Source organism: Ochotona curzoniae, unplaced genomic scaffold (genome assembly GCF_017591425.1).
Source record: "Ochotona curzoniae isolate NIBS_2020 unplaced genomic scaffold, NIBS_Ocur_1.0 scaffold_4505, whole genome shotgun sequence".
NCBI lineage: Eukaryota > Metazoa > Chordata > Mammalia > Lagomorpha > Ochotonidae > Ochotona > Ochotona curzoniae.
Window position 1 is genome coordinate 27,776,387 of NW_024467118.1, and position 15,487 is coordinate 27,791,873.

At 35.5% G+C, this 15,487-nt stretch overlaps 1 protein-coding gene across 3 annotated transcripts in view; it reads right to left on the reverse strand.

Annotated features, from left to right (window-relative positions):
* Nucleotides 1-15,487, reverse strand: part of GABRA2 (gamma-aminobutyric acid type A receptor subunit alpha2) — a 102,802-nt gene that overhangs the window by 21,851 nt on the left and 65,464 nt on the right. For all 3 annotated transcript variants that reach the window (XM_040966203.1, XM_040966204.1, XM_040966202.1), the window contains exons 4-7: nucleotides 11,543-11,763; nucleotides 9,531-9,613; nucleotides 5,239-5,382; nucleotides 3,817-3,969 (exon numbers count right to left, since the gene is read on the reverse strand). In XM_040966203.1, the coding sequence (XP_040822137.1) occupies nucleotides 3,817-3,969; nucleotides 5,239-5,382; nucleotides 9,531-9,613; nucleotides 11,543-11,763 (601 nt within the window). The remainder of the gene's footprint in view (nucleotides 1-3,816; nucleotides 3,970-5,238; nucleotides 5,383-9,530; nucleotides 9,614-11,542; nucleotides 11,764-15,487) is intronic.

The following is a 15,487-nucleotide window of genomic DNA, read 5'->3' on the forward strand; positions in this document are numbered from 1 at the left end:
GGAAGATCATATGTGGCCATGATGTCTGTTTAACAAACTCTTTTGGTTTTTCAAACGCTTTTTTTTTAAAAGATTTTTTTTATTTATTGGAAAGTCAGATATACAGAGAGGAGAAGAGACAGAGGGGAAGATCTTCCGTCCGATGATTCACTCCCCAAGTGAGGTGAGTGCAACAGCTGATGCTATGCAGATCCGAAGCCAGGAGCCAGGAACTTCTTCCGGGTCTCCCACACAGGTGCAGCGTCCCAAAGCTTTGGGCTGTCCTCGACTGCTTTCCTGGGCCACAAGCAGGGAGCTGGATGGGAAATGGGGCTGCTGGAACTAGAACCAGCACCCATATGGGATCCCGGGCATGCAAGGCGAGGACTTTAGCCTCTAGGCCATGCCGCTGGGCCCTTCAAAAGCTTTTTTAAAGCAATCTAGATATGAATTTGGGTATCTATAAGGGCATGCCTATGTGTGCATGTGCAATCAATATCAATCACCATGGCTCGGCTAGTCAGCTAGCTACCGTCATCCTTCATGTATCAAGTATTTCTATGAAATGCAATAACCAAAGTCAAAATACTCTTTTATACAAATATGAAAAGGAGTTGAAACATTGTACAACTAGAGGGTCAGATCAGATGTGGACTAAAAAAAAATTGAATTCAAGACAGAAACACACACACATGTACACACCACTTTAATTTACAGCACATTTGACAGTATGCTTGGTCCCAGGAAATATCCAAATTTGAAATCATATAGGCAAAACAAAAAGTAAATACTAACTAAATAATCTAATTACAGAAAATACTGACACATATGTTGAAATAACATGTTGACATGGTGAATGGAATGATCTATATACTGATAATGACAGATACAGGATAGAGGGACAATAAAACTAGGGTGAGAGAGGTAGAAGGGCAGACAAAATATCAATAGAGGTAAGACAAAATAATCTAGTTACTACCTGTTTAATATTTGCTCTGTCCTGGCATTGAATGTTCAGTAAACAAATCTGATCTTATCCTCTTTTCCAAAGACAGATACCACTCTGCCCTCAATTTGTTTCTCTCTCTCTCTCTTGCTCTCTCTCTCTCTCTTTTGAACATGGGGTTCTAGTCATACATTGAGAAATAATGTGAGTTTTGAGTGGTCAACTCTTTTATAGAACTGGAAGCCAGGTCCAGGCTCATGTGCCCAAACCATAGAACACACTGCAGATTCTGAGGAAACAGAGACAGGTGAGTTTTCGTGACTCTGTTTAACATTCTCTCTCCGGAGTAACCCAGAGCCAGAGCATAGCAGCTTTGGACCGAGTTCTCTGAGTCCTTGCAGGGAATTATCCAGCCTGAAGATGACGTTAGAAAACACCAGGCGTAACGGTGAATATCAGAAGCACTGCACCTCTGTGGGCTGTTTTCCCTCTAGACCTGTGAAGTTGACTACTTAATTTTCAAAAGATAACCTTTTCTTTATTGTTTTGCCAATATACATTCATCATTCAATTCAGCGTAGCACTCTGATTTCCTCTGGCTAACCATGTGGTGTGCAATTTTTGTCCACATATTGTTTGTGTTAACCTAACTCCTGTTGAATTAATTAATTAATGTACTGTTTACTTACCTACTTCTCATTAATATGTACATCTGTATATTAGTGAATTAATCTACCAACTACAATATCTCTTATATACCCCCTAATCTAAAATTACTTGCTACTTATCTACTATTCTCACAATCATATTAGAAGTTTGAATATTGTAGCTTTATTTCAAAATCTGATGTTAAATTATTTCTTACCTGTCTTCTTTCCTTTTTCATAATTGAAGAACAGTCCTGTTAATATATTATAAATCAAAGGTATGCCTCTATATATGTAATTGAATTTGCATGCAAACGCATTTTTACCATAAAGTTCAACATTTGGATTATTTTATTACAATTTTCAGTTCTTCTGCTATAGAAAGGGAAATCCTCTTCCAATTTTCTTTAACTTATTCAACTTTTTATGGTTACTGTACAGGAAATATATGGACTGCAGGTTCTCAGCTCTAATCACTTTGAGGAAATTATTGATTACTTCCAAGAAATTACAGTTTATAATTTTTGCTTGCTAGTAAACTATAAGCTATAACTGATAATAATTTTCTTATACATAGGGAGTGGAAATGCCATTTCGGCCACCCAGGGTATATGCACCAATTAACAAATATTCCTGAGGACTGTGAATATGTTTAGGTGCATGTATCTGGATCAAAAGTTTTTCAAAAGAGATTTTAATTTTTCAAAGATTTATTTATTTTTGTAAGAAAGGGATATTTACAGAGGGGAGAGACAGAAAGATCTTCCATATGCTGATTCATTCCCCAAATGGCTGCAATGGCCAGCTCTGAGCCAATCTGAAGCCAGGAGTCAAGCACTCCCTGTGAATCCATATGAATGCAGGTGTCCAAGGCTTTGGAGCATCCTCCATTGCTTTCCTGAGTCGGAGTAAGGAGCTGGATAGAAGGGAAGCAGCCAGGGTATGAAAGAGCACCTGTATTGAATCCTGGTGCATGCAGTGGGGAAGATTAACCAAGTGTGATACTTGTCTTTTTACAATGCTTCAACCTTTTATTATCATTATCCATTCGGGACATTATGTTTAATCCGCCATGTTAAGCTGCTTGAACATGGGGGCAGGTTTTTCTTTGTGTTTCCATCTCTAGGCCTTGATTTTGTATCTGTCAGAGTGAGTTCTCAGTAATACTTTCCTAAAGGAATGAGTGGACCAAATACACAAAGATCATCTACTAGTTCAGCTTAATTCATACATTCAAAAAACAGCATCCAAACGCCCCTGCATGATTTAAGTTAAGATGTACTTGGTAAGTAAAAACACTAATGGAATGAATCAATCTCTCTCTGTCTCTCTCTCTCTCTCTCTCTGCTTTTTTCTTTCCCTTACTTTTTCTTGTTTAAACTGTAAAAATCACTGCAGGCAATTGACCTAGTAGTTAAGACACTGGGATGCTCATATGCCATATCAGAATGTTACAATTCAAAATTGTCTATTCTGGTGATTTCAGCTTCCTGCCACTGTCCACCCTCGAAGGCAGCAGATGACAGCTGGAACAGTTGGGATCCTGCTAGCTTTTGGAAGACCTGAACTAAGTTCCTGTCTACAGATTGCAGTTTGGCCCACTACCAGCCACTGTGGGCTTTTGGAGCAGTGAATCTGCAGAAGAAAATGTTGTCTACTGTTCTCTCTCAGATAAAGACAAATCAATCGATCAATAAAACATCAGTATTAAAACATCTTTCTTCATTTAAAACAATATTGCAATAGACATAGAACGCGTAGGACTGACAGTCTGCATCTAAAACAATTCCTTGGCCTAGTTTCCATCAAGGAAATCAGACACATTAATGGAAGTGAATGACATCTTTCTCTTTTACTTTTGCTTTCTCCAACTTATATTACTAAAATCATGTTCCTTAATTTAAAAACACAGAAAACGTACACATATGGCATAGTTATATTCTAAACCAGTATCTCCAAAAAATTCTACTTTGACTAACATAACATCGAAATAAATATCAAGATGCAACATGAATTAGCACGAAAAGGTACTAAATGTGTATCTTGAATATCTGAGCTTTTATGAATTGTGTGGTCTCAACTCTATTTTACTTCCCTGGGCCCAGCTACCGCATCTAGAAAGTAAAATCAATATGGTCTGCCTGTGTTCCATAGGCTCTTGGGTCAAGAATCAAAGGAGAGAGTGCTTTTGAAAGTGTGCCGTGAAACATAATGTGCTGCATTATAAAGTGCGTGTTCACTCACCGAACACAGTTCTTGCAGGCACCGATTCTCTGTTAAGCCAGAATGATACTTGCGATAGAATGACAGTCATAATGCAAGGCAGGTATGTCTGAATCACAAAATACCCAATTTTTCTTTTCAAGTGGAAATGAGCTGTCATTACCGTATATTCACCTGGAATAAAAAAAAGTTAGGAAGTTTAAAAACTTTTAAATCCAATTGTTTAAACATTTTGGAAATAGAAGGAAATAAAGAAAGAATAATCCTGAAACACACATACCCCACATGTGTTCCATTTATGCCACAGAAACTATCATGTCCAAATGCACAGTTAGTAAGAGTAAGAAAGATCATTTTCATAGTATCAAAAAGTGTGTGCTGCATATCCTGTGAGTTGGTATTTAACTCTTTAGGGAGATGCTAATTCACCCAAAGAATTCAGAATTCATAAATGGTCTTTGCAAATGGACTATCTTACATGAGCAGGTCCTGGTAACCACTGATCCTAAATTCAAGCTTCGTCTTGGACTGACCTATGATGCTTTTTGTATTTTCAATGGTTGTTCTCTGGGTGTATTTCCCTGGCTGGTCTTCTGGTCCGAATTTCCCACTTTAACCACTAGATCTGAATTTTCTGATTTTGTATTTCTGCTCTACTTTTTCAGTTAATTCTATCTGATCCTTGGAAATGAACACCTTCTTTGTGTTCCCTGGATTCTAACTGTGGCCAGATAAAAGAAAACTCATCCACACAGCTACTTTGTTCATACATCAGTATGGCCCTTCAATAAATAATCTAACAAGCTAAGAGTGTTATCAAAAGTCAAGAGTTGAATAGTTATAAACTTTCCCAAACAAAGAGGAAAACATAAGAAAAGTACAGAAATTGTCATCACTTACTTGAAAATGAATGCTAAAATTGACTGGTCTGGGCCCAGCTCGGCAGCCTAGCGGCTAAAGTCCCATAGAGGTGTCTGTTCCAATACCAGCAGCCCCGCTTCCCATCCAGCTCCCTGCCTGTGGCCTGGGAAAGCAGTCAAGGATGGCCCAAAGCCTTGGGACCCTGCAACCATGTGGGAGACTCAGAGGAGGTTCTGGGCTCCTGGCTTTGGATGAGCTTAGCTCCAGCCTTTGCAGTCACTTGGGGAGAGGATCATTGGACAGAAGATCTTCCTCTCTGTCTCTCATCTCTATATCTGAATTTCCAATAAAAATAAAGAAATCTTTAAAAAAAATTGACTGGTCTGAGATGACACACTCTTTCAAAATAGGGAATATGGTTCACAGTGAAACCTAATGTTCTTAATGGCTTAAAGCTCCAAGGAAATCTGTGCTTCTAGTTCATGGACCTCCAGAACAGATGCTTTAAAGTAATCTGACACCTTTCCAACGACTGGATCTACTTTCTTAGCACTAGCTTTTCTTTAGATTCACTTTACTAACCTGTACTGGATTTAATTGTCTCCTTTCCAATCGACTGACCCAGAAGATCATATTGATTTAACCTGGAGCCATCAGGAGCAACCTGTACTGAATCAGATGCATTATATGTCCAAATATAAGTGACCTCTGAGGTTGTATATGCATCTGTGGAAAATCAGAAAAAAAAAGCATTTTTAAAGCATTTTAGTATGACCATCAATAAAGCACAATATCAAAAGTTATTCATTTCAGACTCACTGCTTCCTGAAAAACATAATGTGTATCATGTTTTAGGGCAAATTTGTGTCCTTGGAATATGCAGTTTCTACATGAAATGGGAAGCAACCTAACGGAGACAAATAAGAAGAAGAGTATATGATAATTGCAATTGTTTTGAGAGGTAGAGTGAATGTATTTGTAGATCCTACAAAAACCACTGGGAACTGGGATGGCTATAACATTGCCTTGAGCCCCAGGGGAACAAATGAAGGCAAGGTAATAAACAGGTTACTATTGCCCAAAGTGTAAATGTCAACTGCTTCATGAAATCAAAATCACGATCCAAAATTATATGATCTTCTGGACATAAATGTAGCATAGCTGATACAAAAAAGCTATAGTTCTAACAAAATATTGTTCTGATGTTATTAGAGGAAAGATAACTACTTGCTACACAACATGCAGCAAAAATAATAATAATAATAATAAATAAATAAAAGCAAGCAAGCTTTGTTTCCACCAACTTGAACACTCTTTTTAATCTGAGTTTATTTTAAAATTCATGCACACAAACATCACTAGCCATCTCAATTAAGTGATAGATTGATGGGAAAGGACTGAACATACAGATCACTTATGAGTTCCTTATTTATTTGGACATGTTCAAAGAATTTAACAAAAGTCAAATCACAATACAATGGAACACAAATTATGTACATGGGGTTGACCTTTTTCTGTGGTACTGCATACGTTTCCCTGTCCATGTTTGTGCTGCTGGGGAGCAATGGCCTCTCCACTTAGTTCCCTAGTTTAAAATTTTAAGCGACATGTACATGCTTTTGTTCATGTAAATGTTTAGAAATAACAGTTCTTATTGGTCTTGTAGAAACCTCAGCACCATACGTTTCTACAAGACCAGTAAGAACTGTCTATTACTCTCTAAGACACTGGAAATCTTATCTCCTCTCACGGGCAGATTTTCCACCTTCATCCCACAGTTCTGGATGCAGTAAAGTGGCAATCTGTGAATTCATGACTTACTGCTGTGTGGTGTTTCAAGGACATACTATAATGTCCCCTGGTTTTATGGATGTTACTACTAAATGTTCCTTATCAAGGAAGTACTGTTTTCACCGTGCTTGTACTCAAGAACATGTACAAGTAAATAATGTGAAAAGATTTTTTTTAACACTCTAAAAGTAAACGTAATTACATATTCATATGTATTCATATGTGTATACTTTAAATAACAGAGCATATCTATTCAATGTTTAGAAGTTGACCATTTCTAGTTATTCTAAGGCTCTAATTTCTTGTTAATTAATTTTAATTAATTAATCACTAATCTACTGAGAGTAACAATGACACCAGTAGCATTATTGTGGTTAATTAGCAACTTGTAAATTGTGTGGCTTATTTTGTTTCCCATGTAAACAAATTATAACTCTAGCTTTAATGAGCTTTTCAATGATACGCCATTCAACATATTTTTAAAAAGTCATTTGTGCCCCGTTTGTATTGGGAACATCTCATTACTCTCAGTTGTGAGAAGTACTAATTTATGAAGTTGTTTCAAGCTAATGTAATTATACCATTTTAAATTATGTTATAAATGAGTCCCTATAAAGCTTATAAGATTTTAAAGAGATTAGTGAGACGCTGATAGACAAGGATTATGTATGACTCGTATCTGCATGTGTAGCTGCAAATACAGGGCCTCACTTAGAGCAAAAGCTCTCTCTTTGTTCTTGCTAGTTTCATGAATAAATTCAAGTTTTATTTATATTATTTCATGAAAGATAGAAACTTGGAGAAGAGTCCAAGAATCACATAAAGTAACCAAGTTTCACATGACTTTTAATTGAAAAAATGATGTATTTCATTAGACATGAGTGGGTTTTTTTTTTTTTTTAGATCTTGGGTCTGATAAAATGAAACATGTAGCAAATTCAGACAATGCAACTTGGAGGCTCTCTCTCCGGTACACCAACATCCATAAACCAGAAAGCATTCAAATGATCTTTAATACAGGATAAAGTAAATAGAGGCTGTTGGTTTTACATCACTCTAAATTATTTGTTGGAATTGGGCTGACATCAACCCCTTTTATTTAATCTAATTAAGCAAGATGTATTTGAGGTTTGTGCTGCATTTTACAGATACCTACTTGCTAACTCTCAGCATACAATAGGAAAAAAAAATTCCAAATATTTGGAGCCAGTACTTTTTACCTCAAAAGGCATTTTACAATTTCTTTGGGGGATAAAGCGTAAACTATCTCTGGGATTCCATTTGAGCAGTTTGAAAGCAATTGAAGCAAAAAAAATATATATATATGGATAATAAGTTTTTATAAAAAGACTGAATTTAAATTACAAACACATAAAAGGGTCTTCCTTTGAGAATAGTGATAAACTTTCAGAAAATCAATCACTTTGATGAGTGGAGTAATTTTTATGAAAAATGAAAATAAATGACTAGAAGAAAAGTGTCACTACTACCTTTGGAAAACTTTGTTTATCAACAATTCCAGGCTTGACTTTCTTATCTACACTTTTATATTTATGCATCGATTTTTCATCAGAATGTAAGCATAAAGAAAACAAAATAAACCGCAATTCCTCAAATAGAGAACAAGTAACAAAAACTATGTTGTGCCTATAACACTTCTGCATTTTATAAGCCATATTTTGAAACATGAAATCTACTACTCTGTAGATTCATTAGATCATATCTTTACATTTCATTTAAAACGCATTTATTTCTTTTTCATAATGTAGCTGTCAAGTCAGCTAGGTTCGATCTCATAATAACAACACTTTTCTCACTGAAAAATGCTCGTTTCATTACATCATTTTGTCTTACATCAGTCTTTCTTTCATACCAAGCTTTCCATTTTTTATTTTAATGTCACTTACGCAATGCTAATGTGTGTTCCTCTGATGCACCTGCTGTGGTTTGTTCAGTATCATGCTTACATTGTATAATATCGTCGACTGAAATAGTGTTGGAGGAAGATGTCAGTAGAGAAATGATGGTTTCCATGACAGAAAAAAAAAGCCTTTGTGGCTAAACAAAAGGAAATTCTCAAAAGAGTTCAGGACTACCACCTTTGTGTGATTTTTCAGAACAAGCAAAAACCAAACTCCTTCCATTAAACTATGGTCATCTCAATGATTAGTGAGTCTCGTACTCACAATAGCCAATAACCTTTTTGTTGTTGTTGTTAATCAGTTGATACAGTTTCAGAGAAGATACACTGCTCAGTCATACATATTTTTAATAAGGCAAGAGCACTGTATCTATGCTCAATAGAAAATAAAAAGCCACAAGCTTCCCAGAATGGTTAGAGATGGGTTCCAGAAGCAGCACAGTTTCTAAAAAGGTCAGGGATGGTACAGGCTCACACAGAGAGCAGCTGCTTAACAATATTCATGAATATATTCTGAGTCCATCGGGAGTGCCACGTGAGGACCTTGGGAGATGATTTGACCTTTCCCCTTTCCGATTATTCTAGGAGTGTGAATGTTTCTGCTTGACATACAAGACAGAGCCTCTGTGACCTAAAGAATGGCCAAAGGCCATTCGATGCACAAGGAAGCTGTCTGCACATTGCAACCCAGCTACATCATCTCCAAATTTAACTTAGGAACAAAAAATATCCCTGCCATGAGTTACACGGCAGAGGCAAATGCACAGATTTAGCTTCCGTGCCTGCCACTGGCAACAGGCCGATGGCTACTTCAATAAGCAACAGAAACAAGCCTTTACAATTCACTCTTTGTTGATGAAAAAGATCTATTTTGCATTTTTAACATTATAACACAAGAAAAAGAAGGTAAATTTCAGGCTTCACCTTTAAGGAATTCTTGGTCTAGTGTTACCAATTTATTAAACACACATTCCTTTTTAGCAGTCAAATGAGCAGTAATTTAAATGCAATGAGTATTAGAACGTGTTGAGGTTTCAGCAATTACTCCCCTGAAGACATTCAACATGTTTTTACTCATGTACTTTTTTGGGCAAGTGTCAAGCATCCCAGTAAGTGCAAAGGAATGACAAAATTGATCAGGAAGGTTTATCCCTGTACTTACAGCTGCCAAATTTCAGAGGACATGAATGAGCATCCATTGGAAAATCCTCCAAGTGCATTGGACATTCGGCTTGCACTGTAAGCCTAAAAGTCAAAATTTCACTCTTTGTTTAAGCAAACTGGCAAGTAATGAAAAATAACTCATTACTGTTGTCAATCCAAATCAATGACCTAGGAAATTCTTTAAGCTTCATTTAAGGCAATTCATGTTCAAATCTGTTTTAACATTTAGGTGTTCCCCCTCAAAAAGATATTTACATACAAAATAATAGGTATTAAAATGTATTTTAGTTACCATTTTACACCAGTAGTTTAAAAGCAATGCACACATGCTTGTTTATATATAAGTATATTGTTTCCTCAGTAAACTCATTAGTATTTGAACAAGAATTGTGTAAAAAAAAAAAATAACTATCATGGCAAAAAAAAATAGTCATTTTCTTCTCCATTACCTCCTCAGCAACCATAGATATAACAATGCTGATATCAAAATTCAGTACTGACCAAAAGGAGCTCCCTTTAAAATTAAGCAAACAGTTAAATGAATACCATATACATTACATATGGTATTATATATGTATAATACATTTATTATATGTCTATATTTTGGCTGAATCAAAAATTTTTCAATCATTGATTTACCACAAGGGAATACTCAAAGTGAAAAGTTTAACAAACATACTATGCATGAATATTTTGACAGAAACAGACTTTCAGGCAGAGAATAGAACCAACACTTCAACTTTAGGTGATGTCCACTTACAAGTGAGTCTTCACGGGTTATTCTTCAAAGACTAGACACAGTCTAAACCTATATTATTATCCCTTCCTAAATAACTCTTATGACTAAACTCCAGCATTTAGCTTCTTATATATTACAACACATCGAACGTATAGAAAAACATCCACTTACATGTAGTATTTATGAGTTATCTATGTTTTAAATATTTTACTAAGCCATTTATTTACTTTATGTATTATAATCTGGTGGTTTGTTTTATTACTTGATATAAATAACATTTTTTTCACATTTTATGATTACTATAAAATATTAATGCACAAGACTTATGAAAATGTTGGTAGAATCATCAACTCTTTATTTCCTAGATAATTTCATCAAATTATCCCAATTGCATCAAATTTGATATTGACAATCTATGAAAGCGTAATTTCATATGGTACAATATAATATATGCTTATGCAATGTAACTTACTAATTTAAATACTGATTAAATGAAAAAGTTAATTAAAGGAAATATACTCTCTAGAATAGCTTCCTAAGAGAATCAAAACATTAAATTAAATAAAACTCTGCTGAAATACCAGTTAAGCGACCAAAACTGTAACACAACAGGTTAGGCCACCATCATTGAAGACCTGGTATCAATTCTGGCTACTTTGTTTCCAATGCAACTTCCTGATAATTTGCCTGGAAAGGCAGCAGAAAACAGCCAAAGTACACGGGTTATCTGCTACTCACGTAGTAGATCAGTTAGAATTGTTAAATCCTGGTTCACCCTGGCCTGGCTTTGACTGTTGTAGCCATTGGAGGGCAAACTACCTGATGGAACATCTGTCTGTCTCTCTTTCTCTCTCTCTTTCACACACACACACACACACACTTTTACTCCCTTTTCAATAAATAATTAAGTCTTTTCATAAATCAGGTAAAATGTTGCTGGGATATCTAAAGAACTGTGAGCAAAAAAAATTACACTTTTATAAACAAATATGAACTGTGGCATTAGAAATACACTTAAAGATTGTTGACATTAATAAATAGCAAAAATACTTCTTTTGTTTTAACACACTATGATGAAAATTAAATTCATAAATACTATTTTACCTTTGTGTTTTCAATATCCAAGCTTTTATAAAGCATGAAAGAGTATTTAATATGCTAGGGAGCTGTTCATCTTGTGCCATGCAAATACTTGTCAATTTTATTCTCTAGTTGTTTAATCGGTGCATTTGTAAGTATTTAAATGTGACAGGACAAATTTAAAAACATACCTCATTGTATACAGTAGCGTTCCATCATCCTGAATTCGAAGTAGCTTATTTGGCATTGTCATATTATGAGCTACAGATTTTTTCCCATTATGAAAGAAGGTATCTGGCGTCCAGATTTTGCTAGCCATTAAATTATTAAGTCGAAGGATATTCATAGGACCTTTAAATTTTAAACGCTCATCTTTCCATTTTTGTCGGAAAAAAACATCGATTGTATATTCCTAGAATAGAAAAAATAGCATTATTTGAAAATATACATTTAAGGTATAAAAGAACACTTTAAAACATAAAAAAAAATCATCTTTAAATAGATTAGTGAGTCAAGTTAGACCTCAGAACCACCTGGAAAGTGCTAGATCGCGGTTGGGAATGGACCTAGTAGGGAAAATGCAGACACCCCTCTGATGGGCTGCAGCTCCCATCGGGGCTTGGAGTGGACCTGGCTGGGCAGGCTGCAATAGCTACCAGCATAAATGTGAGCTGGATAATGGTAGTGGTTGGGCTGAACTAGCCTGCAGCACTCATTGGTGTGTACAAAAGCCCAATGGGATGCAGAAGAGACTGGACCAGTCTGCTGCACATACCAGCAAGCACAGGGACCATGGCTGGTGGTGGGCCTAGTGGGGGTTATTGGCGATCAGTCTGAATGGGCAGCAGTTCCCACTGGTGTATATGAGCACCAAATCTGTGGCAGGCATGGTTAGGTTTGGCTGCAGCATCCAGTGGTTTATGTAAAAGTTGGGGATAGAGACAGAACTGCCCAAACAATTACAACCACTAGTGTATGTGTAGGCTGATATGCGTGGCAGGCTGAGCCGAACCCCTACTGTCTGGCACACACAAGAGTCAGGTCTGGAGAACATAACCACATTGTTGCAAAAAGAGTAAATGTGTATGGTTTTGTACAGGTCTCAAATTACTCTCCAGTTTCTTCTGCCTTAACACTGCTTGGAAATTAGGCTTGGGTTGAAATCTGAATGGGATCTTTTAAGCAAGTTAGCTCAAGAAAAAATAAGCAGGCAAGCTTTCCAGTTGCAAGACCAAATAAATAATAAAACAGAAAGGACAAAACAGAAAACTTGTAAGCACACAGTTGGATCCATATGACTCATCACCTCCTGATGCCAAAGACACCATAGACTATGTTTCTTTTTTAATCCTAAAAGATATGATGAAATATCATTGTTAGCAAGAATGTGTCAGGGAGTAACGATTTCAGTGATGTTTATTGATGAAATTATTTATAAGAAAAATGCTATAGCAAGTTCATATTAACAAGTTATATTTACAAATAAATTCCCTCATGTCAAAATATACTCTAAAACATTCAGAAAGAATAGCTAGTGTATTCTATTATCACTGTCTAAATTTTAAAAACATTTGTTTTTTCTTTTTATTGAAGGGCAAAGTTGCAGAGACAGAGAGAAAGCAGGAGAGGAAGAAAGAGATAATCTATCCAGTGAATTTTTCCCCAAGTGACAATTTATTATTTGTTAAAATCAGTGTCAACATGTTTTATAAGCAGTTACATTATAAATAATTAAATAATTAAACTGCCCAATTACACAGTTGGGGTTGGAAATTCAACAACTTTCACTAAACATAAAATCAGACATCACCTGTTTCAAAATAAATGCCATGATAATTTAGTAACTTCACTAAGCTGAAATTACGTACATAGTAAAAGGGTCATGTATTTATAAAAAATATCAAATATTTGCATAAGTCTTAATTAAATAAATGATTTTTAATAATCTTTATAGCATTGAATGTATGAAAATGATAAATATTAGCTACCAAAAACGGTCTAAAAAAGGAGAAGAGAGTTGCTGTAGGCTCTGCTTTTACTCTTAGTGGAAAATTTAATAACCTAATTCACCCTTGTTCTCTGTGATCTGGTCATTTTTTTAAGTTTTTAATTTTCATGTAGTTGGAACTTAAAAAAAAAAACACAGGTAGGGAGATGAGTCTAAGCGCTTTCATCAGTGTATCTGAGTGTTTGCAATTGTGGCGCCTCGAGTTCCACCTTAGCAAGTGTACGTTGGACACTTACTTTTCCAGGCGAACTTCATGTGTTTAACAGCACATCTAAGCACATCTACAATTTCAACTCCAATTCCATAACATTGGGATAGAGCTTTTATTTGAGCTTCTGCCTACTGCGAAAGACTTGCACAGCCCAGCCATACAGTTCCCGTGTTCCTCGGGACTCTACTTCTAATTTTGTCACTCTTGCAAGTGAGGTTTCCATGAACATTCTCATTCATACTTTTAGTATAAAGCTGTAAGAATTCCTCTACTGTAGTGCAAAAGAAGCAATTTATTAATGGCTGAGCATATCTTTGTTCTAGGAAAGCTTTACTTACAAAATTAAACCACTAACAGGATTTGACTGGTGTCCCATAGTAGTCTGAACTCTGCCTTAGACCAACACGATTAGTGACAGCCCTGAAATTTATTGTATGTATCTATTAATAACATATTTTCAAACTGAAATCCTAAGAGAAATGAAAAATTTGTACTTTTTAGGATTTATTTCATTTTTATTGGAAAGTCAGATATAACAGAGAGGAGAGACAGAGAGGAAGATCTGTTAGTTGGTTCACTCCCCAAGTGACTGCAACGGTTAGAACTGAGCCAATCTGAAGCCAGGAGCCTGGAGCCTTTTCTGCGTCTCCCATGTGGTTGCAGGGTCCCAAGGATTTGGTCTGTCCTCAACTGATTTCCTAGGCCACAAGCAGGGAGCTGGATGGGAAGCAGGGCTGCCAAGGCACAAGGAATCCTGGCACATGCAAGGGGAGGACTTTAGCCGCTAGGCTACTATGCTGGACCGGAACTTTGTATTCTTAATTGCAGGAATTTATTTGGTTTCCCTACAATTTGCCATAGACAGAACATTTCACTTTATCTATTGTAATTCATGTGAAATCTTCATACTGCTATTATGTACATGTCTATTTTACTTGTACATGTAATGCATTTCAATAGTTTGTCAAAATTCTGGTTTTTCATGAATTTTGTGTTCATTTCATCTACTTACTTTTCTTTACAATGTTATTTTCTTTATGAGTTATGAAAATTGCACATTTATTCTACTTACTGGTGCTTTCTGAAAAAACACAATAATGAGAATTATCTTAAAATTACAAATATCATAAATATGTTCCTTTGTGTTTCTCCTGAAAATGTATTGTTCTGCTTTTCATAATCTTGCCTTTTTTTTCCTTTGATTAGTACACATGATATGAGCTAAAAGTTCTACATTTTTAGGTATTTTAAATGGGAAAAACTGAGGTAGTGCCATACACCTTTCCCATCGTACACAATTACATTCAGATTTAAATCTGTTTCTGGCATTAGTTTTTTCCCCCACTTTTGTCTATCCTCTAATCAATATCAAGGACATGATCACAAGAGTTGTATAATGTTTGTATTCAGAATTTATTTTTATTGTTCAGCTGAAGATATTTTCAAATTTTTAGTGTGGCTTTATCTTCTCTACATAGGAGAAATTTTGAACTATGTAATTATATTTCAAAACATTAATTTATCTGGGATTTTGTAATTGATATTTAATTTTATCGAATCTTTATTTAGAGATCATGCTTTGTTAGATATGAAGAATTCACACTTTCTTGAGCATTACTTAAAAGATTTTGTCATTTCTATTCAATGTTGTCAAGTTTATGATAATTCATTTACATCTTTTACATTCACTGCGATTAATACACCAAACATGTTAGCACAGAATATTGTGTAAGAAATTATGATAAAATGAATGACAAAAACCAAAATATACAAAGCTTTTACATGATTGATGAAAATCCATAAGGGAAGAAGTTCAAGAAGTCAGAAAAAGAAAGTATGAGAAAGCATCTACACAGTCAGATACACAGAAACAGAGTGAGGGGAAATATCACACTCTTAAGAAAATTAAGAAACATG